The 26,749-nt window shown below is 39.0% G+C and overlaps 1 protein-coding gene across 2 annotated transcripts in view; it reads left to right on the top strand.

The window, feature by feature from the left end:
- The first annotated feature begins 10,749 nt into the window (after positions 1-10,749).
- CSTF2 (cleavage stimulation factor subunit 2) overlaps positions 10,750-26,749 on the top strand; it is a 24,982-nt gene continuing 8,982 nt past the window's right edge. The window contains exons 1-10 of one of the 2 annotated variants that reach the window (XM_008063672.2): positions 10,752-10,857; positions 11,975-12,053; positions 12,380-12,549; positions 13,630-13,766; positions 15,014-15,133; positions 15,248-15,385; positions 17,906-18,029; positions 22,686-22,748; positions 25,361-25,420; positions 26,059-26,200. In XM_008063672.2, coding sequence (XP_008061863.1) covers positions 10,800-10,857; positions 11,975-12,053; positions 12,380-12,549; positions 13,630-13,766; positions 15,014-15,133; positions 15,248-15,385; positions 17,906-18,029; positions 22,686-22,748; positions 25,361-25,420; positions 26,059-26,200 — 1,091 coding nt within the window. In that variant the 5' untranslated portion in view covers positions 10,752-10,799. Of the gene's footprint in view, positions 10,858-11,974; positions 12,054-12,379; positions 12,550-13,629; positions 13,767-15,013; positions 15,134-15,247; positions 15,386-17,905; positions 18,030-22,685; positions 22,749-25,360; positions 25,421-26,058; positions 26,201-26,749 lie in introns of both variants that reach the window. The other variant, XM_008063673.1, reaches the window with a different exon arrangement.

Genomic DNA, 26,749 nt, shown 5'->3' with positions numbered 1-26,749 from the left:
TTTAGACATTTAAAAAGCAGGTTCAGGGAATTGAAAAAAAGCACTTACAAAGGCCAAGGCAGAATACATACCCAGAAAAGGCCTAAGAAGACCTTAAGCTCTCACATGGGACTGATCCAAATGCTCAGAGCATACTCTGCTAATGAGTGAAAGTCTTCCCTGGCACAGATCCTATCTGCAAAGACTAGCAGAGGTGGCTGTTTTTTTCAAATGGCTAATTTTCAACAAAAAAAAGATCACAAACCATATAAAGAAACAGAAAAATATGCCCCATTCCAAGGAGGAAAATGAAATATCAGAAACTGTCCCTGAAGAAACACAGGCATCAGAAGGAACAAACACTAAAACAACTATCTTAAATATGCTCAAAGAGTTAAAGGAAAACTCAAAGAACTGAAGGAAGTCAGGAAAACAATATATAAACAAAAAAGAGAATATTAACAAAGAAAATTTTTAAAAAACAAACTAGGCTGGGCATGATGGCTCATGCCTGTAATCTCAGCATTTTAGGAGGCTGAGGTGGGAGAATTTCTTGAGCCCAGGAGTTTGAGACTAGCATAGGCAACCTAATGAGACCGTGTCTCTACAAAAAAAAATTTAGAAATTAGCCAGGCATGGTGGTGCACTCCTGTAGTCCTAGCTATTCGAGAGCCTGAGGTGGGAGAGTTGCCTAAGCCCAGGAGTTTGAGGCTGCAGTGAACACACTGCACTCCAGCCTGGGTGACAGGGTAAGACCCTGACTCAAAAAAAAACAAGGAACCAAACAGAAATTTTGGAGCTGAAAATTAGTATCTTAATTGAAAATTTCACTAGAGGCTAGTAGACTCAAACAGAAAAAAGAATCAGTGAACTTGAAGACAGGTCTTTCAGAATTGAATCTGAGGAGCAAAAACAAACAAAAAAAAAGAATTAAGATAAGTGGACAAAGACTAAGAGACTATGAAACACCATCAAGCTGACCAATATATACATTATGGAAATTTCAGAAGGTCAAGAGAAAAGAAAGGGGCAGAGGAATTATTTGAAGAAGTAATTTTTTAAGGAAAGGCACTGATTTACAAATCCAAAAATCTCAATGACCTCCAAGTAGGATAAACCCAAAGAGGTACATACCAAGACACATTCTAATCTATCAAAAGCCAAAGATAGAATAAAAATCTTGATAGCAGCAAGAGAAAAGTAACAAATCATGTACAATGGATCCTCAATAAGATCATCATTGAATTTTTCAGCAGACCTTGGAGGCCAGAAGGAGTGAAATAATATATTTCAAAGAATAAAAAATAAGTCAACAGAGAATTCTACATCAGACAAAATTGTCCTTCAGAAATGAGGGACAGACCAGTGGCTCATGCCTATAATCCTAGCACTTTGGGAAGCTGAGGTGGGAGGATTGCTTGAACCTAGAAGTTCAAGACCAGCCTAAGCAACATAGTGAGACCTCATCTCAACAAAGATTAAAAAAAATTAGCTGGGTGGGGTGTCATGCACCTGTAGTCTTAGCTATTCAGGAGGCTGAGGTAGGGGTCAAGGTAGGCTGAGGTAGGCTGAGCCCAGGGGGTCAAGGCTGTGGTGAGCTGTGATCATGTGCCACTGCACTCTATCCTAGGCAATAGAGTGAGACTCCAACTCAAAAAGAAAAAGAAAAGAAAAGAATGGAGGATAAATTGAGACATTCCCAGATAAACAATATTCAACATTGCATAGGAATTTTTAGCCAGAGCAGTTAGGCAAGAGAAATAAGTAAAAAGCATCCAAATTGGAAAGAAATAAGTAATATTGTCTCTGAGAACACTCCCCCAAAACCAATAGAATTAACAAATGAATTCAGCAAAGTGGCAGGATACAAAATCAACACACAAAAATTAGTTGTATTTCAATACCAACAGTAAGTAATTGTTGGGAGCCAGCCGTGGAGACCCGCCTGAGCGTTAGGGATCCAGGTGGGCTGCGGACCCTGAGACCACCAGGTTGCATTCAGGAGCTGAAGGCCCATTCCCTCCTCCCTTCTTTGTTGTTTGGCATGACCACTAGCAGGGACTTTGATGATCTAAGCATGAAGTTCTGAGAATATGACAGGCATGGCTGACTCTAGTCTAGGGATCTATTGTTCCCATTTCTCACAGACTGTGGTTTCGGCTTTAAACTTAACACAGTTCAAGCTCGGGTCACATTTGGGAGCCTTATATATGATAGAAGCTTCTTTATAAGATTTAAAAGTATATTTGTAGAATTAGTATATACATTTAGAGAGCTGTTTCCAGCTTTAGATGGTATAGATGATTATCTGGAGTTACCAGAAATGGCCCAGCATGAACTTTGGACTGGGCCACATTCCTAAGGGCCCAGCGTCCACTTTGGGCTGGGCTGCATTCTTTTAAACTGGTTCTTTAGCTACAATTAATGTAGGTTTTTTCTACTTATAATAGAAACTGAATTTATTTTATTCATAGAAAGTATTGTAGAATAGGTCATGCTACGTGAGGGAATTATGTTAGTTCAAGCATGATCAAACATGATACTTTAAGGTTTTATAAGAATACAGCTAACATTAGAAATTTCATTGTTCCCACTTTCTATTAATTGCGGTTTTGGCCTTCGTACATTTACAGTTTGTATTTGGGTTTTATTTTAGAAGCTTTATTACGGACAATCAGTTTTATATATTAGGATTAGGAATTAGAAACTTTTATAGAAATTAAGATAGATACATAGGATTTGAGAATAGCCATTTTTGTTAAGAGATTATAATCAATTGTTCCTGGAAATGGCCCAACGTGATCTTTGGACTGGGCCACATTCTTTAGGAACCAGTTTGAGCTATAATTAAGAGTTTTTATAGTACAGGTAAAATTAGCACAGAATAGAAAGGTATTAGGATTTAAGTCAGTCATTAGGTGTTGGGAATGCATAAGTTTTAGAAGTTATTGATTATTAGAAAATTATGATGTTAGAATTGTTGTATTGTTTGTGAGGTACATTAACCAAGCATGAGGAACAGTGAGATAATTTTGGGATTGTCCTTCCTCATGCTTGGGAAAAACGCCTGGTGGGTGGGGGACGCCCCTCACCTACCTGGCTTTGTGTTCACGTGAAAGTCTTGTGATTTAATTGGAATTGTCCTTCCTCATGCTTAAGGAAACACCTGGTGGGTGGGGGGGATGCACCTCATCCACCTGGCCTTGTGTTCACATGAAAGTCTTGTGATTTAACATATGAAAATTTGGGATAAAAGACTCACGGCTGGTCCCAATAAACAGCTCCTGCTCATTTCACTGAACAGTTGTCCACTTTCTTTCTTTCTCTTTCTTCCTCTTTATATCTATCCCTCCACCTTTCTTTCTTTTAATATCTATCCCTACTACAGAATCGGCTTCTGCACTAGACAGAGTCCAGTCTCTTTCTTTCTCCCCCTTTCTCTTTCTTTCTCTTTATTTCTCCAGAATAATTGCCGACGCTGCCCCACCTTCCAGGGACCCTCTAAATCTCTCTAAAGGGGCTGGCCCCCATAAATGGCCCCCCGTAAGTAATCTGAAAAGGAAATTAAGTAAACAATTACATGAATTAATTTTGGTGCAATTATAATAGCATTAAAAAGAAAAACATTCTTAGAAAAAACTCAACCAAGGAGATGAGAAAACTACAAGCATTGCCAAAAGAAACTAGAGAAGACACAAATAGATGGAAAGAAATCCCATGTTAATGCATTGGAAGACTAAAAATTGCTAAGATTTAATACAACTCAAAGTGATCTCTAAATTAAATGCAATGCCTATTAAAATCCCAATGACATTTTTGCTGAAATAGAAAAATCTACCCTAGAAGTCATATGGAAATTCAAGGAACCCCAAAGAGTCAAAACAATTTTGAAAAAAAAATTTGGAGTTTTCTTGCTTCCTGATTTCAAAACTTACTATATGCTACAGTAGTCAAAAACTGTGGCATAAAGACAGACATATAGACTAATGAAATAATAAAGAGCCCAGAAATAAACCCTCACATATATGGTCAAATGATTCTCAACATGGGTGCCAAGATCATTCAATATGGAAAATAAAGTCTTTTCAACAAATGGTCTGGGAAAACTGGACATCCACTTGCAAAAAATATGAAGTTGGTCCATTACCTTAAACCATATACAAAAAAATTAACTCAAATTGGATGAAAGTTCTAATTGTAAGAGCTAAAACTATAAAACACAGAAGAAAAAAGAGGAAAAAAGCTTCATGACACTAGATTTGGCAAAGGATTCTTGTATCTTATGCTAAAAGCACAGATACAATAAAATATATGTTGGACTCCATCAAAATTTAAAACTTTTGCATATCAGCCAGGTGCAGTGGCTCATGTCTGTAATCCAGCACTTTGGGAGATGAAGGCAAGATGATTACCTGAGCCCAGGGGTTCAAGACCAGCCTGAGCAACTTGGCGAGACTTCATTTCTACAATAAATCAAAAAATTAGCCAAGTGTGGTAACATACACCTGTAGTTCCAGCTACTTGGATGGCTGAGGTGGAAGGATCACCTAAGACCAGCAGGTTGAGGCTACAGTAGCCGTGAGCGTGCCATTGCACTCCAACCTGGGTGACAGAGTAAGTGAGACTCTGACCCAGGAAAGAAAAAAAAAAAAACTTTTGTACATCAAATGACACTATCAACAGTGAAAAGGCAACCCACAGAATGGGAGAAAATATTGCAAATCATATATATGATAAAGGGTTAATATACAGTTAACATAAAGACTCCTACAACTGAACAACAACAAAAACCAACCTGATTAAAAAATGAGAAAAATGACTTGGATAGACATTTCTCTAAAGAAGTTATGTAAATGACCAATAAACATATGAAAAGATGTTAACATCACTAACCATTGGGGAAATGTAAATCAAAGCCACAATGAAATACTACTTCACACCCATTGGGGTGGCTATTATAAAAACAAAACAGAAAATCATGAGTGTTGGCAAGGATTTAAAGAAATCTGAGCCTTTGTGTGCTGGGGGTAGAAACATAAAATGGTAAAGCTGCTGTCAAAAACAGTATAACATTTTCTCAAAAAATTAAACACAGAATTACTATGAGTATTAGTCAGGGTTCTCCAGAAAGGAGGGATAGGGTATATACATATGTATCGGGGACCCTAAAAACCTGAAACTTATTTATTAAAAATTGTGTACTGGCTGGGCACGGTGGCTCAGCTTATAATCCCAGCACTTTGGGAGGCCGAGGCAAGAGGATTGTCTGAGCCCGGGAGTTCGATACCAGCCTGGGTAACTTGGTAAGCCCTCGTCTCTACAATAAATCACAAAAACTAGCCGGGCGTGGCGGCATGTGTCTGTAGTTCCAACTACTTGGAAGGCTGAGGTGGAAGGATTGCCTAAGCCCAGAAGATCAAGGCTGCTGTGGCCATGAGCGTGCCACTGCACTCCTCTACCCTGGGCGACAAGAGTGAGACTTCAACTAAAAAAAGAAAAAAGTGTACTTATTCTTACATGTTTAAACATCAGTCACCTTCAAAATACTGTGTGCTTGATGCAATACACCTATCAAGATGCTTTTTCCACTGCTCAAAACAGTTTTTGAACTCGTCCATTTTGATACCTTTTAGTTCTTCTACCTTTTTTTTTTTTTCCCACCACTTCCACATCAGCAAAACTTTTCCCTTTGAGGATTTTTTTCATCCAGGGAAATAAACAAACAAAAAGTCGCTCAGAGCAAGATTGGTGGAATAGGGAAGGTAGGGTACAGGGGTCATGCCATCTTTGGTCAAAAACTGCTGAACACTTAGCTCAGTGTGGGCATGTGTGCTTGTAAATCACCCACCATGAAATGGGCAAATGAGTTTAAAGAATCTCCAAAAAAATTCACTGAAGCCAAACACAGCCTCTCACAACAATGCTAGCTGGTACACTGATGCTGATGGGTTCCTAGAACACTTACCTAGCAGGGGAAGCCTGTACTACAAGGGGTCCATTCTCCAAAAAAATAATTCCGGTTTTCTCTGCCCCCCTTATGTATATACATGCATATATACACATATATACATATAGAGAGAGATACAGATAGATACAGAGAGAGCACACGTGCAATTGCCTTGCCTCTGTTTAAGTTCTATCTAAGCCCCCAGCCAATTGGATGATGCTTGCCCACATTGAAGGCAGATCTTCCCCACTTACTCAGACACACATGCCAATCTCCTCTAGAAACACCCTCATAGACTCACCCCAAAATAATGCTTTACCAATTCCCTAGGTATTTCTTAATCCAGTCAAGTTGACATCTAAAATTACCCATCACACCATGTGATCCAGCAATTCCACTTCTAGCACAAAAAAATTGAAAGCAGGGACTCAAAGGGGTATTTGTACACCCATGTTCATAGCAGTATTATTGAAAATGGGCAAAAGGTGAAAGCAACCTAAATGTCCATCAATGAATAAATAAACAAAATGTGGTACATATATACAATGAAATACTATTCAATCTTAAAAAGTAGAGAGATTCTGACACATGCTACAACATGGATGAACCTTTAAAACATTATGCTAAATGAAATAAACCAGCCACAAAAGAACAAATATTGTATAATCCCACTTATATGATATACCTGGAGTTGCCAAATTCACAGACACAGAAAGTGCAATAGTAGATGCCAGGGACTAGGAGGAGGGGATGGGGAGTTAGCATATGATAGGTTTGGAGTTTCATTTTGGGAACATAAAAAAAGTCTGGGGATGAATGGTGGTGACAGATGCACAGAAATGTGATTGTACCTAATGCTCCTGAACTGTACACTTAAAATTGGTTAAAATGGTAAGTTTTAAGTTGTATATATTTTACCACAATAAAAAATAGGTAGCATACTTTAACTCATAGGTATTTTTCAGAATCAAATTAGATCCATGTAGAAAAGCCTTGTAACATATACAGTCCTTCATAAGTATTAGCTCCTCTTAGTCATTATTACCCTATTTTCCCTAACCCGATACAATTACCCCGAAGCATACTGTTGAAATTTGAGTGCTATCCAGTGATACCTTCATTTTGCTAACTCCTGGATGCCATGAGCTAGGCAAAATATCCCAGAGTTCTTATTACGGAGGAAAAAAGCCAACAAAGAAATATACATTTTAGATTCATATGATGGATTCCAGGTTTAAAAAAAAAAACCTCAAAGACTTCCTCTTCTTACTCACTTTTTCCCAATACCTGGCTTGGAAGCAGTCCTCATTTGGTAACAAGAGGTCACCATGTCATGGCCAAGGATAGGACAAATCTTCCTCCAATTCAGTTGAGCTCCCTGGCTTTCTACCAAGCAACACAGTCTTTCAGCAGGTAAACAATGTTGAACCTTCTTTGAAAGAACAGAATTCTAGGAAAGAATACAAGAAATGTGCATAGTTTGCATTGAGAATAAAATTAGTTAGCTAAGAAATAGAAAATGAAAATGCTAAAGCTGAAAGAATGACCATCTTTGATGAACTAGACAGCTCTGTGTAGAATAGCCTCAGTGCTGAACCTCAAATATTCCCAGAAAGTATAGATATTGCTGTAGAATCAGTGTGATAATGCAGCAATACAGAATTTAGGAATGATGTTTCTTTCTGGAAAGCAAGTCAATTGGCATCAGATACTAACCTGGATCTGTCAGCATTCAGGTGTCCTCTGGCTACAAGTTTCCCTAGCTCTTGCAGGCTCTGCTCTTTGGAGATCTCGCCTAACGTAAGTAACGCCCCAGTCTCATCTGGCATCTTTTTCATGCAGTGACATCTATCCAGGAGTTTCTGTCTTTCCAGATATTCCCTAAAGAATCAATGATTTTATTCCATCACACTTTGAAGGATTTTAAACATGGATCAATCATGAAGTAGTGCTTATCCCAGCTTTGGAAATTTGACCTTCTATGAAAGAGCCTGAGTTTCTGTACTCTCACAATCTTGATCGTCTTCACTTACTTCACTTATGTTTACCTTATTCAAGATCCTTAGTGTCACTGACAAGATTGAATAAGAACTCAAGGTTTTTTTACAAAACTTTCTGCCAGTGCCCCACAAATCTTGACTATGGTATCCCAAATTATTTGATTCTTCGCTAGGTACCCTTTATCTTTTGTTCAAGTGAACATATTTCCCTTGTCTCCCTTTCACTGTCTTTGGATCTAGTAACTGTTGCTGGTACTGAAGTGAACACAACCATCTTCATTGAGCCCCCTGATAAGCAATAGACACAAAAAAAATTCACATTCCTGGAAAAGCCTCTGCTGGACCTAGATAAGAAATGAGATTTGCTGAAACTTCCTAAAACCCAGAAATGTATCTATTCCCTTAGTCTCTAAATGACAACTGTTTTCTTTCATATCTTTGTATTAACTTTATATATAATCAAGTCTTGTGAACTAGAAACCCCAGAATAAGCAAAACACTGTAACCAACTAGAAAGTACGCAGCCCCAAATTGTTCAAGGTAATTTTAACTTAGAAGAATGGCAGGACTGAGGTGATCTGAGCACCAGTTTGTGACAGTAACTGTTTGGGGTCGAAACACTGATTAAGAAAGAAACTAAGTAATGGTAATGAGACACATAGTCATTATTAATCAATAGTGTGGAAAAGATAAGAAACTGTATGTTTTATTGTGAATATTGGATGGAAATTCTGCTTAAACAGGTTCCCTGATCCCATGGTATCAGAATAAAACCCGCTTCTCCCAGCTTTCTGCCTCTCATATTTGATTGACTATGAGGGAAGCAGCTGATTGTTGGATTGAATGGTAACACTAATATGGCTGATGCTAACAGTGTTTCTCAAGGGGAGACACATTATCGGCATTTAGTGAGAGGGAAGGGTCCACTATGTAAGACTGCCCCAGACAGGGCAGTCCATCTATCATCTCTAGCTCCTCTAGTAGTAGCCATTACATCAATTCAAAATACTTCTGTACATTTCCAAACATTCTCTCCCACAAGAGGTAGTTATGGGTTGAGAACTTTGAGAACAACTTTAAGGGAAATTTCATAAGAAAGCAGTTGTCCTAAATGTGCCATAAAGACACATTACACAACTACAATGCTACTCAAACCGCCTGACCCTAAGAATCACCAATGGCACTTGTTTAAAAATAAGGACTCACAGCTGAGCTCGGTGGCTCAGCCTGTGATCCTGCGCTTTGGGAGGCTGAGGTGAGTGGATTGCCTGAGCTCGCGGGTTCGAGACCCGCCTGGGCAACTTGGCAAGACCTCATCTCTACAATAAATCAAAAAAATTAGCCGGACGTGGTAGTGCGCGCCTGTAGTTCCAGTTACTTGGAAGGCTGAGGGGAAGGATCGCCGGAGCCTAGCAGGTCGAGGCTGCGGTGGCCGGGAGCGGCCACTGCACTCCAGTCTAGGCGACAGAGTGAGACTCCAACTCAAAATAAATAAATAAATAAAAATAAGAACTCACAAGTTAAAATAAGGACTCATAAGTTCTCTCCCTATAATCTCATTTAATAGGCCTGAGGTGGAGCCCAGGAATCTGCTCTCTTACTCAAGCCTGTCAGGTGAGTCTTTTGCTCATGTAAGTTTGCAAAAACACTAGGTTAGAAATATACTTGGCCATACGTGCATTTAGCAAAAGTTCACCACACTAGAATAATGACTTACACCAAAACTCTTTGAATCTTTGCCTTCTACAGAGTTGTAAATCTCATTTTGGACTATTATACAAGGTGTTCTCTTGGTCACACAGTGATTGCAAATGTGTCTCCAGTCATGGAAGTGGGAATACTTTTCCGAAACTTTTTAACTGCACCAGAAATACTTTTTGAAGTAATATGCTCCATGGTGTAAAGTAGCACTTATTTATTTTTTCTAAATATTTCTCATATTTCATATACTTCGAATATATGTGAAATTAACAAAAGCATCCGTGCCTCAAATTCTGTGGCTATTTTACTACCTTCTTTTCCCGGACAAGTACCTCAAAGGTGGCGCCCTTGGCTCCTTCCTTTTTTCCTTCCCTAACCCGTAGGTGCCTTCTAGATTTCCTCCAGGGTCCGCCTTCTAGATTCCCTGGCAGGGTCCGTCTTGCCGGAGAGTGACACCGACCTGCACACCATATCCCAGCAGCGCGGGCACCAAAACACTGGTCAATGATGTTTTCTTTCTAATATTCAGCCTGCCAATGTCTCCCGCCACACCGCCCCATTACTAAGCACATGAGCCCACGGGCTACACGAGAGCAGAGGGATCTGTTTTCCCTTTACCTCCCTCATCTTCCCAGCTATGTTGGTACCTAGACGTAGAGTCTTGCTCATTCTCGCACTTTATTGACTAGCAAGACTACTCACTTCACTTCCTACGCTCACATAATTAGCAAACTAATTAATACGCGCGCTGCAGGGGCCGAGCCGAGCAGTCCCCTCCCTTGATAGGGCGGAACTAAAGTGAAAGCGGCACGGTTGTTAGCAAACGACTTCCCTGTTACCGTGGTAAAGCCGCTGCCGCCATCTTTATTGTGGTTGACAAGTAGTCGCGTCGGCTTAAAAGAAAATGAATACTAAGGAAGTCTGTAGGCTAAAAGCCAGCCTGGAACTGCCCGAATCCGGCTCCTAACGGTGTTACTCTCAGGCAGCCCCGCCCAGACGTGGGGACGTAACGCGCGCCTGCGGCTGACGGAGTGACGCCAGGGGAGGGACCCTGCGCCCCGCCCCGTCCAGGCGCTTCCGGCTCACGTGCCGTACGGAAGCGTGGTCGGCGCTGGACTTGCGCGCCGTACGGAAGTGTGCTTTGGCGCACCGGAAGCCACTGGAAGAGAGCTATGGCGGGTTTGACTGTGCGAGACCCTGCGGTGGATCGTTCTCTACGTTCTGTGTTTGGTGAGACGAGTTCGTTGGAGCCAAACATCGGGGAGGGACAAGGAGGAAGAGAGTGACGAGGAACGCCCCTCTGCACCTCTCATCTCTTGAATCGCCACGGGAGCCGGCGATGGGTCGGGGCGTGTAGCTCTCCCTGCCTGTCCAGTAGGGCGGCCAACCTGGTGGACTCGTGGGCATTGAGATGTTCTTCCCCCGAGGTCTCGTAGGCTTTCTGCAGTATCGTTGAAGACGTTGGACTAGCGTTCAGCTTCTGTGCGTTTCTTTGTTCGTAAACTTGTAAAATTGTTGTGTAGAAGAGCGGTCACACGGCAACAGCCCCTAACTGTCCTCTACTATTTCTCACCCCCACCCCAGAATACATATTATATATATGCTGAGGGTATAGATCCCTGTGTCCGCTTTCTGCCTCTCCTTAGGACTTTCATCCTTTGCTTTCTACCCTTAACATTGTAGTTCATCGATAGTGGTAGCGGCCACCTGGTGTCCAGCCGGATTGTAAATGAATGAATGAATGAACGATAAAGACCTCCTCAGAGGAATTTTAAAGAGGATCGAAATTATTCTGAGTAATGTTTTTAGCTGAAATCCATTGTCTTTTAAAATATGCCTGATTATTTTAAAGCATCTTTTGAAACGGACATGACAAAGCAGTTCAGAATAATTTTTAAACATCCTCCACTACATTCATGGTCATTCTCCCTTAAGCATGTGTATGTACGTAAATAGGAACGTATGAACCTGTTTTAAAAATTATAACAGTGATTTTTTAGTAATCACTGATGAGACTTGCAGACCTTCAGGTAAGTACCAATGTCTAAGTATTTATTTTCACCAAAGTTAAGCAAAATCTAACACTTGTCACCTACACCTTTTGTATTTAGTCTCAGTGATATATTTCCATTATTAAGAGGTTCAGCAGTTCGGGTTCTTGTCTCATGCCCAGGGGAAAAAAAAAAAGAGGTCTGAAAAAATACAATGGTATTGAGATTGAGAGAACACTATTTTGGGCCAGTTGTTATATATCTGCTGATATAAGTAGATCCTCTGCTGTTTACTCTCTCATTAAAGAGCTAGGTTACAAACTCAAAATTTTAATGTTACCTATTTTCTTCCTTAGTGGGAAATATTCCTTATGAAGCTACTGAAGAGCAATTGAAGGACATCTTTTCTGAGGTTGGACCTGTTGTTAGTTTCAGGTGAGATCCCCTTTTCCTTCTTGATGGGAGCTTTGTAAAAAATTGCCACAAATTTGGCTCTTAGTAGTAATGGTAGGTTTTCTTACTGATGATTTCTCGCATGCATTTTATTTTTGTAACAGATTTATTGAAATAAAATTTACATAACATACAATTCACGTATTCTTACCTAAAAGATACTTTTTATTAGAAAGTACTTTTTAAAATATTTCAGCAAGGCATTCAAGAGTTATAAGGTGATTAGTGGGCCCCTAGAGCATGACAGTGTTAGCAGGAACTCCATATGTATGCAACATTTGTGCCTAATACTTGGTTCTGCTCTCCAGATTGGTATACGATAGGGAGACAGGAAAGCCAAAGGGTTATGGCTTCTGTGAATACCAAGACCAAGAGACAGCACTTAGTGCCATGCGGAACCTGAATGGGCGTGAATTCAGTGGAAGAGCACTTCGAGTAGACAATGCTGCCAGTGAAAAGAACAAAGAAGAGCTGAAGAGTGAGTATAAAACCAAGTTGTATGCTATATGAGTTCATAAAACTATAACAATGAAGATTTTCCATTTAATGATAGATTTTTTATTTATTTATTTTAGTTGGGAAGTCTCACTGTGTCTCACCCAGGCTGGACTAGAGTGGCACAATCACAGTTCGCCAAAGCCTCAACCTCCTGGGCTCAGGTGATTCTTCCACCTGAGCCTCCCAAGTAGTTGGGAATACAGGTTCACACCACTGTACTTGGTTAATTTTTTTTTTACTTTTTGTAGAGATGAGGCCTCACTATGTTACCTAGGCTGGTCTTGAACTCCTGAGTTCAAGCAATCTCCCTACCTCAGCCTCCCAAAGTGCTGGCATGACAGCCATGGGCCACCATGCCTGGCCATGATATGCTTTAGAATATGCTGAAATGATTAGTCACATAGCTTCCTTATTTGACCAACCTGAGGTGCCTGACTTAGGGAAATATGTATATTTGAGAAACAGATAAAATGGACTTCAGAAATCGTTCAAAGGGTACCTGTGTGATGAACATTCATATACCTAGCCCTGAATTGTACCTCACATATTTAAAATTAAAAAATGAATTAAAAAAATTTTCTTCAGTTGCCAAAGAGTTGATTTCCAGCTAAAGTTGAATTCAGGTTTACTACTATTTACCATAGTAGTACTATGTCATTAGTCACTCCTGTGACTGTGTTGCCAGATCTGTAACTGGTGGTAGTACTAAGGCATTTTTATGGTTTTTTTCATGAGGTTATAGATCCAAGAATTTTTGAAATTAGCATCTTTTTCTATCTTAACCTTTTGCTTCTGAAATGACTTGTCAAAAGAAGTCAATATGTCTAGTTCTCTAACTTAGGATAACATTGTCCCTCTATGTGATCACGGTCCCAGCTTTGAGAATAGAAAATACGCTCTCATTTTTTCCACAGAAACAAGAGACTTTCAAATCATTTATTTCTCAGCTTTAGAGAATTTAAAGTTATAGACTGGCTCTTGCAGCAGCTGTGGAAAGTAGATATTTGAAATGATTTAGCTTTTTGTTTTGCTCCTTAACTTTCTTGTACTTCCTGATTAGGCCTTGGCACTGGAGCCCCTGTCATTGAATCACCTTATGGAGAGACCATCAGTCCTGAAGATGCCCCTGAGTCCATTAGCAAAGCAGTTGCCAGTCTTCCACCAGAGCAGATGTTTGAGCTGATGAAGCAAATGAAGGTGGGAGGAGACATTAGGAATGAAACAAATCATATCAGGTTTTTAAGGCATTAATTGATAAAAGTTAATGGAAATAGTTCCCTAGGTCAACTAGAAATTCTGTCTGTAGACCAGTGTTTTTTGCACCTTCGATATTCTATATGTACACAGTATATTTTACATTTCATACGAAGAGCTTTTTCTTTTTATATACAAACACACCTATCCAAACAATCCCAGCTGGGTTTTTGTAGCTCAGAGATATCAGATGTAGATATTAAAATTTGACTTTGTTTTTAGATGACAGTATTATAGTATTTGAAGTGCCTCTTTCTTCTCTTGCCTGCCATGACTAAGATTTTTTGTTGGCCTACAAAAACTAAGGATAATTTAAAGAACCTCTTTAACATTACGTTTATCCTGTTGATGAGAATGTAAATTAGTACAGCCATTACAGAAAACAATATGAGGAATCCTAAAAAAATTAAAACTGGAACTTTCAAATGATTCAACAGTTCTACTATTAGATATTTATCCAAAGAAAATTGTATTAGTATGTTGAAGGGGTGTCTTCATTCTCATATTTATGCAGCACTGTTCACAATAGCCAAGATATGAAATCAACCTAAGTGTCCATTGATGTATAAATGGGCAAATAAAATGTGACAGAATACAATTTGGCCATCAAAAAGAATGAAATTCTAACATTTGCAGCAACATGGGTAAATGTGGAGGACATTAGGTTAAGTGAAACAAGCAGGCACAGAAGGGCATATCATATACTCTCATTCATGTAGCAGAATCTAAAAAAGCTGATCTCATAAAAGTACAGAGTAAAATAGTGGTTACGAGAGGCTGGGGAGGGATAGGGGGCAGTGGGTGATGGGGAGAGATTGGCCAACAGGTACAAAGTTATAGTTCAATAGGAGGAATAAGTTCTGGTGTTCTGTTGCATAGTAGGGTGACTATAATTAACAATATTGTATTGCGTAGTTCAAAATACCTAAAAGAAAGGATTTCGAAAGCGCTTAACACAAAGAAATGATACATATTTGAGGGATGGATATGCTAAATTACCCTAATTTGATTATTTCACAATAATGAATGTATTAAAACATCACACTGTACAATTATTATATGTCAATTAAAAATAAAATTTAAAAAAGTTGAAAAAAAATTACATTTCTCGGATTGGAATAGCTCTAAATCCCTATTAATTCTTAAGTAATAAGTATTGAACGTGATGGTGAATCTGCTTGTCTTTTCAGCTCTGTGTTCAGAATAGTCCCCAGGAAGCCCGGAACATGTTGCTTCAGAACCCTCAACTGGCTTACGCTTTGCTGCAAGCACAGGTAGTGATGAGAATTGTGGATCCGGAAATTGCTCTGGTGAGTGCTACTGTTTCTTTTATGGAAACGGTAGGGTAAACCTTGAGTGGGATAAGAGCTACCTGATTGCTTTCTTAAACAGACAGCTCATAGGTTTGTTTTTTCACTTTTTAGAAAATTCTGCATCGCCAGACAAATATCCCAACGCTGATTGCAGGCAACCCTCAGCCAGTCCACGGTGCTGGGCCTGGCTCAGGATCCAATGTGTCAATGAACCAACAGAATCCTCAGGCCCCTCAGGCCCAGTCTTTGGTAGGGCTTTATCCCTTAACATTTATTTTATCTGTCTTAGAGTGTCATTTTCTTTTTAGGAGGATATATTGAAGGAAGAATGGTCAGAAACCAGAGATGATAATTTCAATTTCCAGGCATAAAAACAATTTCCAGGTTGCAGAGCACATGGTGTCTGAATGAATATAGATTCGATTCCAAGTGTGTAAAACAAAGAGATTCTTCCTGTATGCCTTTTTCTTATGAGCTAACTTAGTGTGTATGTGCATGCCTGGCACTGTGGTTGGCACTTCGTTATTCCATAAGCATTATCTCATTTAATCCTCACAGCAATTATGAGGTTGGCACTCTTATTATCTCCATTCTTACCAATGAAAAAAGTGAAGCTTTCTTTCCAAGTATGACAAAAAACCCTGAAGCCATGAAAAATTGATATATTTGAAAACTAAAAAATTTCTGTATAGTGAAAAATAAATAAACATCAAAGACAAACGACAAATTGGAAAAATGTATTTGCTACACATATAATGGACAACGTACTAATTAGTAAAGAGCACTTAGTCATAATCAAGGTTTATTGTCATATTATAATTAGTGGAAACTTGGAAATGTCCTAAGTGTAAATCAATGGAAAAATGGAGAAAATGTGGTATAATACTCTATACAAAATAAACTACATATGTCAGCGTGAATGCCTTTCAAAAACATAATTCCATATAGCAGTTAAAATTAGAATATTCAATGAAACGTCATAGTACACCTAACCTTTAACGGCACCCCACAAAACCATAATAAAAAATACTGATTAATGAAAAAAAAAAAAAAAAATTAGAATATTCATATGAACACAATTAAGTCAGAAACATAATAGTATGCAGAAGTGAAACAGAGTGTCAGAGCAGTCCCGAAGTATGTGATATGTGTGTCTTTATAAATTGCTGGAGCCCAGCAGGTCAAAGCTGGGGTGACCATGAGTGTGTCACTGTACTCCAGCCTGGGCGACAGAGTGGGACTCCAACTCAAAAAAAATAAATAAATCCCCAAAATATGTTGAATGAGTTACAAAAGAATACATGCAGGATGTAATAATTCATATAAAATTTTAAAACATTTATAAGAATTCTTAATGATTGTCTAAGGAGAAGGGGATATAGGATGCAATTGGGGAAGACCATGCAGGAAATTTATTTCCTAAGCTGAGTGACTACTTTGTTTCCTTATGATTTATATGTCTGTAATTTTTCATACTAAATAAAAAAGACCTTCTGTAAATTAGTAAGAAAAATTTTAATCAGTAGAAAAATGGAAAATGGGTCTAAATAGTTCACAAAAGTGGAAATTCATATAATGTAAATATGTGAAAAAGTATTCAACCTCAAAGTAAGATAAATTAATGTAATATAAATAGAATCTACAGTAAGCTACCATTTTTAATCTGTCAGATTGGCAGAGGTACACAACTTGGGAGGGGTCATACAAAGGTACAGGACAGGGACTGGGAAACATTTTCTGTAAGTGCTCAGCTAGTAAGTATTTTTCGCTTTGCAGAGCATAGGATCTGTTATAGCTACTCTGCCATATTAGTGTGAAGTCATCCATAGGTAATATGTAAACAAGTGTGTGGTTGTGTTTTAATAACTTTATAAAACCAGCCAGATTTGGTCCATGGGACTTAGTTTGCCAACCCCTGCCCTAAATAAATAAATACTTTTTTCAGAGATTGGAAAGAAATAAACTGGTCCAGAGAGGTTAGCTAGTCCAGAAATAACACAGTTGTAAGTGACAAATCTAATTCTGAACCTGCTTCTGATTTCATATTCTGTTTTCTCTTAACCACCTTCCTATACAGTTTTCTTTTCTGTTTTGGAGCTTTGTGTTCTTTAAATGTATATGTAATTTTTAAATTAACTTTTATTCCTTATCTGTTAAGCTCTTTCTAATCCCAGGGACTGCTCAGTTTTCTGAGGAATACACAGAGAAAACATACATTTCCTTTCCTACAAGGAGCTTTACTATAGCATTAAAAACAAAAATTCACATTCCCCCCAAGCCAGAATTTTATCCAAGAACAGAAGTGAGAACAAATTGGCTAAATAAAAATTGTTTTCAAATGTAGACTGCCAGCAGTTTGGTTTTTTATGTTTGTTTGTTTTTTATATCTCATTCTCCTCTTTTTGTTCCTGGGTTCAAGGTACTTTTTTTTTTTTTTTTTACTCTTATTGCCAGGCCCTAGTCATGAAGTCCACAATAGGTGCTCCTTGATGCCTTGTCACACAGATAAGACTTGTCAATCTCTACATTTAGAATATATTCCATCTTAACTGTGTTCCATATAACCAGGCTCGTGATGTATATTGCAACTTGCTTCTGTGGAATTCAAAGTGTGTGATAAATCTAATGCTGCATAAGACACACTATATAAAAAGGATATTTAGTAGAATATTTTGGGGCTGTTAATTTGAAGAAGACTTTACGGTCATAGACTTAGTGTATTGAGTCTTCACAAAGGCATGTACATATCCCATTTTTTCTCTTGGTCAGGGTGGAATGCATGTCAATGGTGCACCTCCTTTGATGCAAGCTTCTATGCAGGGTGGAGTTCCAGCACCAGGGCAAATACCAGCTGCTGTCACAGGACCTGGCCCTGGTTCCTTAGCTCCTGGAGGTAAGTTTCATTTTGAGTCTTCACCATTTTGGTACTTGCTGAAGTTTTGTCCTAGCAACTGCAGCAGCACAGCTAAATTATTATGGGGTAATAGGATTCTGATATACAATTACTACACTGCTAGAAGGTATATATTCTAAGTGGAAGAAATAGTTGAGTTCTAGAAATCCTTACTATCTGATTATGAGAACAGGAAAGGGACAATAAAGTGGAAGAGCCCAGTAAAACTTGCAAATTAATGATGAAAAAAATGGAATGACTGGAAACTAAATCAAGTCAGCAAAAATAGAGAAAAGGAAGAAAGAAAAGGATAATGTAAAGTAATAATAAACATGAAGTAAGATGGAAGGAATAAAAACTAGTATAGTTGTTATTCTGCTGAGTGTAAATGAACTGAATTCTGTTAAAAGCCGGAGACTTAGATTAGGTTAAAAAGCTCATAAAGAAAATAGACAAAAAAATACAAGATCACATATGTTATATCATGTCAAACAGACAAAAAATTACATTTCAATAGACATAATCAGACCAGACAACAAAAAAGAAAAAAGAAATTTAAAAACTGTACACATTCATTGAAAGTGGGTAGATAGGCAATAATAGAGTACTGCTATTATACTTGTAACTTTTCACTGTTCAGCGATCATTAACTAAAAAGTTGAGTGAAGTAGCAGTTCTTCATATAACATCTGTATGATCACATGATGTATCATCAATATTTAAAGGTTTTTGTGCAGCAAACTTGTTTCTTGTTAATTTATCTGATCTAGGTTAGAATAATTTACATCTAAATTGTTTTTTTGTAGCAAAACCAGTCTGCAGAACTAAGCTGATGAGAAATGCAAGAAATTTTTAAAGTTTTTCAGCAAACTTGAGATTTTTGTTTATCCACATTATCCTAATAGAGTTATACTTAGATTTAAATTGTTTTTCAGTGAAAGAAATGGATTCTATATACATTTTTGAGTGATAGATGCTTAACTTACCTTAAAATATCACAAGTTTTAGTATGGTCCTACTGCACACGACAGTATGCAATCCATGACATGAAGCTCCTTCATATGAAGCTCCTTACAATGTGTTGAAAAATACTCAAACTTGTCTATACCCTAAACTTGTCTATACCCTGCTTGGTGAGACAGGCACTGATAATGCACTTGGATGTCACAACAATGTCAAATTACTAGAAAAAGTTCTAAGTGCTCTCCATTTCTGTACTTGCTTTGTTATAAGCTCTATTAAATTATACTTTGTTGATCAGCACCCATCTGTGGACCACACTTTGAGTAACATTGTGCTAATGGACAAAAAAAAAATAAAGACATTGAGGAATTAAATAAAACAATCAATAAGCTACAGTTAATATATAAAGGGAGCCTTATATCTTTTGACTAGATAATACACTCCCTACCTCCCCTAATGACCATGGAACAGTTTAAAAAGGGGAAAAAAAAACCAACCATGTGCATTACTTAGCCATAAAATAAAACTTTAGCAAGTTCAAAAAAGTGGAGATTTTATAGACATTATTTGATCATAAGCTAATAAAATTAGAAATAAAAAGGTAACTGAAAAAAACTACTTGGAAAATTAAGGAACATACTGTAGGTAATCCTTGAATTTAGAAAATAAGGAGAAATTTATAAATTATCAAAAGAACAACCAAAAATAGTATATATATTTCATACTGAAAAACATGTGAAATAGTGAAGGCAGTGCTTAAAGGAAAATGAATATCCTTAAATGTTGTCTGAAATTATTAAATTTCAAAACTGCACTAAGATTTTTTTTTTTTTTTTTTTTTGAGTTGGAGTCTCACTCTGTCGCCCAGACTGGAGTGCAGTGGCCGCTCCTGGCCACTGCAGTCTTGACCCACTGGGCTCCTGCAACCCGCCTCAGCCTTCTGAGTAACCGGATTTACAGGCAGGCACTACTACCATGCCTGGCTGACTTTTTTGATTTACAGTGGAGATGAGGCATTGCCAAGTTGCCCAGGTGGGTCTCGAACCCGCGGGCTCAGGCAATCCACTCACCTCAGCCTCCCAAAGCGTGGGATTACAGGCTGAGCCACCGAGCCTGACTTGTACTAAGATTTTTGATATACAAAGTTCTTTGACAATGAAGAGAAGGGGGCAAACAACCTAGTAGAAAAATAGACAAAGAAAATGAGTAGGTATTTCATAGAAGAGTGCATCCAAATGGCCAACAAGAATAAATTCATTTATAATCAGGCGATTACAAATTAAATAACAATGACCTTTCACTTTACTTGAACCCATCAGACTAGCAAAAATTTCAAAGAGAGATGACAATATAATATTGATGGGGGAAATGGTACCTATACATTGCTTGTGGAAATGTGAAGTTTTTCAACCTTTTAAGAAAGTCCAACATTAAAAATTCATATACATTTTGACCCACCAATTCCACTTCTGGGAATCTAGTCCATAAAAATAAAAGTGCCATTATATGATACTTTATAATGTGAGGAATTATGCTCATAATCCTTTCGTTCTATTTTGCCTGGTCTGGATAGCATGAATAGAACAGAATGTTATGGCTAGAAGAGAGCTTTGAAATAATTTAGACTAGTGGTCCTCAAACTGTAGTATGTGTTAGAATCACCTGAAAGCCTTATCAAACAGATTGCTGTTCCCTACCTCCAAACTGTCTAATTCAGTAGGTTGAGGTGGGGCCCCAAGAATGTACAGTTCTAACAATTCCTGATGGTGCCGACACTACTTGTGTGGGGACCACATTCAGAGAACCACTGGTTTAAACCACCTAATTCTCTTTACTGATGAGGAAGCCTGGAAGTGTATTAATTCTATCCGATCATCTATTCAAAAATCACAATTACTTAGTAGCAGGGGCAGAGCTAGCACCCGGTTGTTGAGGTTTTAATTTGTTGCTCTTTGGTGCTTGGCCTGTTAAATGGAATGTAGGAATGTGACATGTACTTGCTATTTTAGGGATGTACTAATGAACTGCAAATATATCAGCTTGTCTTTTTTCCACTTGAAGCATATAATTCTCCTTTGAGGAAAAGAGAATTGTTGCTCTGTGGAAAGGACCAGATAAGAATTTGTGGTGCATGATTATTATTATTTTTTTAACAACTCTATATGAAGGTTTTATTGCATATCCTTCCATACTTATAATTATTTTTTGTATGACAGTCATTATATTATACCCCAACTAGTTAAAGTAGACTAGTGGGTCTTAACCCTATTAGACCTAGTAGCCCCTGTTTCATAAGATATTTTGCAATGACTACTACCCTGAATGAAATGCATAGATGACATAACCTATGTAACATCTCAAAAAACTCAATATAATGCTCTAACTGTAGTATAAAGGAGAAGTAAAAGGACATTAATTTATCATTTTAAAAAATTAATTTTTAGTATGTTCAGGTGCAGCTGTACTAGAAAGCAAAATGTAGTAGTCAGGTGCTCGCCCCTATACCATGAATGTGGAAGCCTTGACCATAAAACATGGTCTAGGCACGGAATAGAATGGAGATAGGCATGTTGTTTTGGCAACTCAGATAGCACAAGGACTGTTGACATTGGTAATGTGATTTTTCTGACATGGTGAAAACTCGTAATAAAGTTCTTAAAACAAATTGCACTACCCGTAATTTACACAGTTGCATTTCTGGAATACTCAGTATATAAAACCAGTGCAAATAGCCTTTTTGTTTAAAAATAAAACAGACTTAGAGCCGGGCTCAGTGGCTCAGCCTGTAATCCCGCGCCTTGGGAGGCTGAGGTGAGTGGATTGCCTGAGCCCGCGGGTTCGAGACCCGCCTGGGCAGCGAGACCTCACCTCTACAATAAATCAAAAAATCAGCTGGGTGTGGTAGTGCATGCCTGTAATTCCGGCTACTCGGAAGGCTGAGGTGGAAGGATCGCCAGAGCCCAGCAGGTGGAGGCTGCAGTGGCCGGCAGCGGCCACTGCACTCCAGTCTGGGCGACAGAGTGAGAATCCAACTCAAAAAAAAAAAACAGACTTAGATTCTAAGTTCAGATAAGCGGAGGTCCATGGGTAAGTGGCATTGTTTTCCAGTATTACAGAAGAGCTTCCTGCCAACGTTTTGGTAACCGGTGAGATGAAGTATTATTTTTTTTTTCTTTTTTGAGTCAAGGTCTCACTGTCACCGAGGCTGGAGTACAGTGGTGCAAGCATGGCTCACCACAGCATTGATCTCTTTAGCTCAGGATATCCTTCCACCTCAGCCTCCTAAGTAGCTGGTACCACAGGAGCATGCCACCACACCTTGCTATTTTTTATATTTTTTGTAGAGATGAGATCTTGCTATGTTGCCAGGGCTGGTCTTAAAACCTTGGGCTCAAGCAGTCCTCTGCCTGCCTTGGCCTTCCAAAGTGCTGGGATTGCAGGCATGAAGCATGACATCTGGCCTAGTGAGATGAAGTATTCTTATTGAACTCACTATTCTGTCACTAAAGCATAAAGTATGCTAGCAAACTCCTTCTTCTGCCTAATTGCATTGTTGATTATCTTCCTGTATAGATTTTTGCTTATGGGGCAGAATGAAGAAATTTGTCAACTCAGCCATTGTTCTAATTTTTTTTCCCATTGTCCTAATATGTGGGGGTTATTTTTCTTTTTTTTCTGCCTTTTGGGTTCTAGGAGGAATGCAGACCCAGGTTGGAATGCCAGGAAGTGGACCAGTGTCCATGGAACGGGGACAAGGTAAATAAATATTAATGTGGACTGGACTTGGAAATGTTCCACAACAGCACTGCCTAATAAGGCAGCCACTAATCACCCATGACTTTTTAAATATTAAGTTAATTAAAATTAAACTGAAATTAAGTAAAACTTAAAACTCAGTTCCTTAGTCACACTAGCCACATTCCAAGTGCTCAGTGGCCCTGTGTGACTAGTGGATGTCATATGGGACATTACAGATATAGAACATTTCTATCATCGCAGAGCATTCCGTTGGGTAGTGCTGGTCTAGACTTTCCACCTAGTGATTCAGAGCCCAGCTCTACAAGAGTTGATGGTGAAGCAAGTGGATCCTTTGTTTCCTGAAAGTCTAATGATTCCACTGACATGTTCTGTCTCCTCTATGGATATCCATTGACTGAGTAAGGAATTTTTATAATGAGCATGTAAATATGTGGCTGGCTATGTGTAAGACTAGATTTAAACCCCAGAGAAAACAGAGAGGATTATAAGTCTGTAAAGCCTACCTGATAAGTGTCTGTCGTGCTGTGGCAGTAATACCATATATAGCCCAACTGCCACTCCAAAATCTCCATGTTATTTATGTTGCTGGAGTTTAAAGGAGAAGTTCAGTTGGAAACAATGTTAGAGGAGAGGTAAGGAAAGATAAGGAACTGAGTGCATACTATATGCCAGGGACATTAATTTTCATAAACAACCTTGTGAGTTAGGTTAGACAGCACCTCAGTTTTATAGGCAAAGAGATGGAAGCTCAGAGTTTTAAGTTACTTACTCAAGGGACAAGGTGAGTAAGTACTAATGTCTGAGTAACGTGGACTGGATTTGGTGCTCTCATCCTCTCTTCCAACTAGTAAGTGTCAGAGCTAAGATTCAGAAGTCTCTGGCTCCAAAATCTGTCCACTTTCTGTCATTCCACACTGCCTCTATTAACTTCCAAATATACTTTTCAATGTCTTCTCTTATTCCTTGGGTCACTGTGATGGGAAAAGACTGCTTTGGACAAGCATAGAGAAGTTTTTTACTTCTGTAGTATATGGCCTATAAGTGAAACCCATTTTAAAAGCAAAACATTGGCCAGGCATGGTGGCTCATGCTTGTAATCTCAACACTTTGGGAGGCCAAGGCAGGAGGAATGCCTGAGCCCAGGAGTTCAAGACCAGCTTGAGCAACTTGGTGAGACCTCGTCTCTACAATAAATTTTTTAAAAATTAGCTGGGCATGACGGTGTGTGCCTGTAGTTTCAGCTACTCAGGAGGCTGAGGCTGCTTGAGCCCAGCAGGTCAAGGCTGTGGTAGCCATGAGCATGCCACTGCACTCCAGCCTGGACTATAGAGTGAAACTTTGACTCAAAAAAAAAAAGTGCAAGATATTAAGATACAGGCCTATGTTTTGTATACTGGGGTTGGTTGCTGAAGTGACAAGAACGAATGATTCTTTTCTTGTTAGATGTCTGGGAGCAGGACAAACTGCTCGCCAAATACCTCATCTTTTCTCTAAGCATCCCATGCTTTTGTGCTGTTTGTATCTCCTACCTCCGCCCCACCACTGTCAATAGGTCATGTGTGTACCCCAAAGTATTTTGGCAGTAGTAAGAAAAGATTAGGACTTCAGTTATATTTCTACTTCTTACAGGGCCAGTAATCAATCAACTTTTAGCTATTTAACACATATTTCCACAAGACATCTTCCTTCCTGCTATAGTCATCTTTACCTTTCTGGTTAAAAATTGACAAAGGGAAATGGCTCATATTTTGAAGGTATTTCAGGGATGTCTTCATGAAGAGACAATATGAGATGAGCTTTCTTTTATAGTGTCTTTCAGTACTCGGCAGAAGAAGCAAGAATCTATTCATTTGTATCCAGTTTGTCTTTTCCTGAAATCCATACTTCTTTTGCACATTTGTAATGGTGAAAGGAGACATAAGAAGATACTTCTTGCTTTCCTACCACTTCATTTAGTGTTGGTGCCCATGTCATCTCATTAGTCTAGGAGTCATGATGTTTGTTTATTATCATAGATTTGCTGTGGCAGAGTATTTCTTGTGGAATACTCTTTCGTCATCTAAAGTTCATTCACTGCATTTCCTCATTTGATACTTTTTGATAGCAGACATTTTTGTGCTTTAAAATATGACAAAAGTATTGCCCTACTTCTGTTACATCCTCTCCAGAATAAATCTCACATTCCAGATTCAGTACGGTTTTTTTTCATGTTTTGCTTCTGAAACTATGTTTATGTTCTTTGCTTAATTCTCAATTCAAGACCATCCTTTTTATGTTTTATTTATTTAAATTTTTTTGGTTAATGGTATCATGAGGAGACATAAGGGAAAACATAGTAGCAGAGGTGACAATCAAAAATGGCTGGTTATCCTGCCGAGATAAAACTAGTGCCCCACAGGTTTCCCTATTTCCTATTTGGTCAAAGTGGAACCATTTCAGATACCCAAAGGAGCTAGTTTAGGGGATTCTGTAGCTTGGGGCAAGCTGATGAACTTGTGGCTTTTTTAGCTTATATGTGTAAATCTCAGTCTCTGTGTGTTTGTTTCTGCATGTATGTAAGCTATTTTAAGTGTCTGCTCTTTCTCCTTTTGAACTTACTGCTTGCCTAGGAACCCTACAGCACTCGCCCGTGGGACCTGCTGGGCCTGCATCAATTGAGCGAGTTCAAGGTACCCATTGTATCTGCAGGTTTCCTTTTGCTTGTGTTGTTCAGGGTGGGACGTTGAGAGGAAAAGAGCTGCTTGGCAGTCATCCTCACGTTCAGAACCCAAAAGAATAGTGTTTTTGTTTTTTCATTTTTCCTGTTGAGGCCACAAGCCTAAGATTGACCTCTTCACACAGGGCAGAGAACATGGATGATATGGGCATCTGTCCGAGGCTGTACTCCCTCCTTGCTGGTGTCAGGAGGCTTGGATGGAATAGCAGTCTGTAAGGAGACAGCAGGTTCTTGCAGAGCCATGGCAGTATTCACATATGCCAAAGACCCTACCTCTCTTTTATGATTCTGGTCCTTGAACTAAGATTGATTAGGTAGAAAACTAGGAGCCTAAGTTTCTTCAGGTTGCAGTGCTAGTCCTTGGCAGGTTGCTCCCCAGTTTGCTTTTTATATAATTCCATCCATACCTCTGACATGGCACACATTCTGCCTAGACCCTGCTTCTGTTCTTGAACTGCAAGAGGAATCTGCTGGGGTGAGGTTTCACCCACTTTAAGGTGTCTGAATCATGTTGTCAGCAGTATATAGAGTCATTTTTTGTTTCCTTATGTGTCCTTCATAGCAATAACTCCCCATTTGTTTCCATGTCAGTGCCGATGCAAGACCCCAGGGCAGCTATGCAGCGGGGATCCTTGCCTGCCAACGTCCCAACTCCTCGGGGTCTGTTAGGAGATGCTCCGAATGACCCACGGGGAGGCACTTTACTTTCTGTAACTGGAGAGGTGGAGCCTAGGTAAGCGCTAACATAGAAGGAAACAGTTAAAGAAATCAGGATTTTCCCTTCTATTGAGAACAAAGTCTGTACCAGTTGAACTTGTTTGCCTACTTCAAAAGATAGATAAATATTCATGGCCACTGTCCAGGGCTAAGCACTTCTCCTAAGGCAGACTATGTCGTTGACTATGTCGTTTTGAGCTACTAGATTTTCAGAAATTGGAAATTCTAGTATACATACCTGGAAAGAGAAAACTTATGGTGGTGGTAACATTAATAATAGCAATAATAGTCGGGCACAGTGGCTCACGCCTACAATCCCAACACTTTGGGAGGCGAGAGGATTGCTTGAGCCCAGGAATTCAAGACCAGCCTGGGCAACATGGTGAGACTTTGTCTCTACAATAAATCACAAAATTGTCCAGGCATGGTGGTGCATGCCTGTAGTCCCAGCTACTTGGGAGGCTAAGGTGGAAGGATTGCCTGGGCCCAACAGATCGAGGCTGCGGTAGACATGAGTATGCCACTGCACTCCAGCCTGGGCGACAGAGTGAGACTCCAACTAAAA

This window comes from Carlito syrichta, unplaced genomic scaffold (assembly GCF_000164805.1).
Source record: "Carlito syrichta isolate Samal-C Ts95f unplaced genomic scaffold, Tarsius_syrichta-2.0.1 Scaffold306989, whole genome shotgun sequence".
Classification (NCBI taxonomy): Eukaryota; Metazoa; Chordata; class Mammalia; order Primates; family Tarsiidae; genus Carlito; species Carlito syrichta.
Note: the sequence above shows the minus strand (reverse complement) of the source record. Positions and strands in the feature narration are given on the sequence as shown.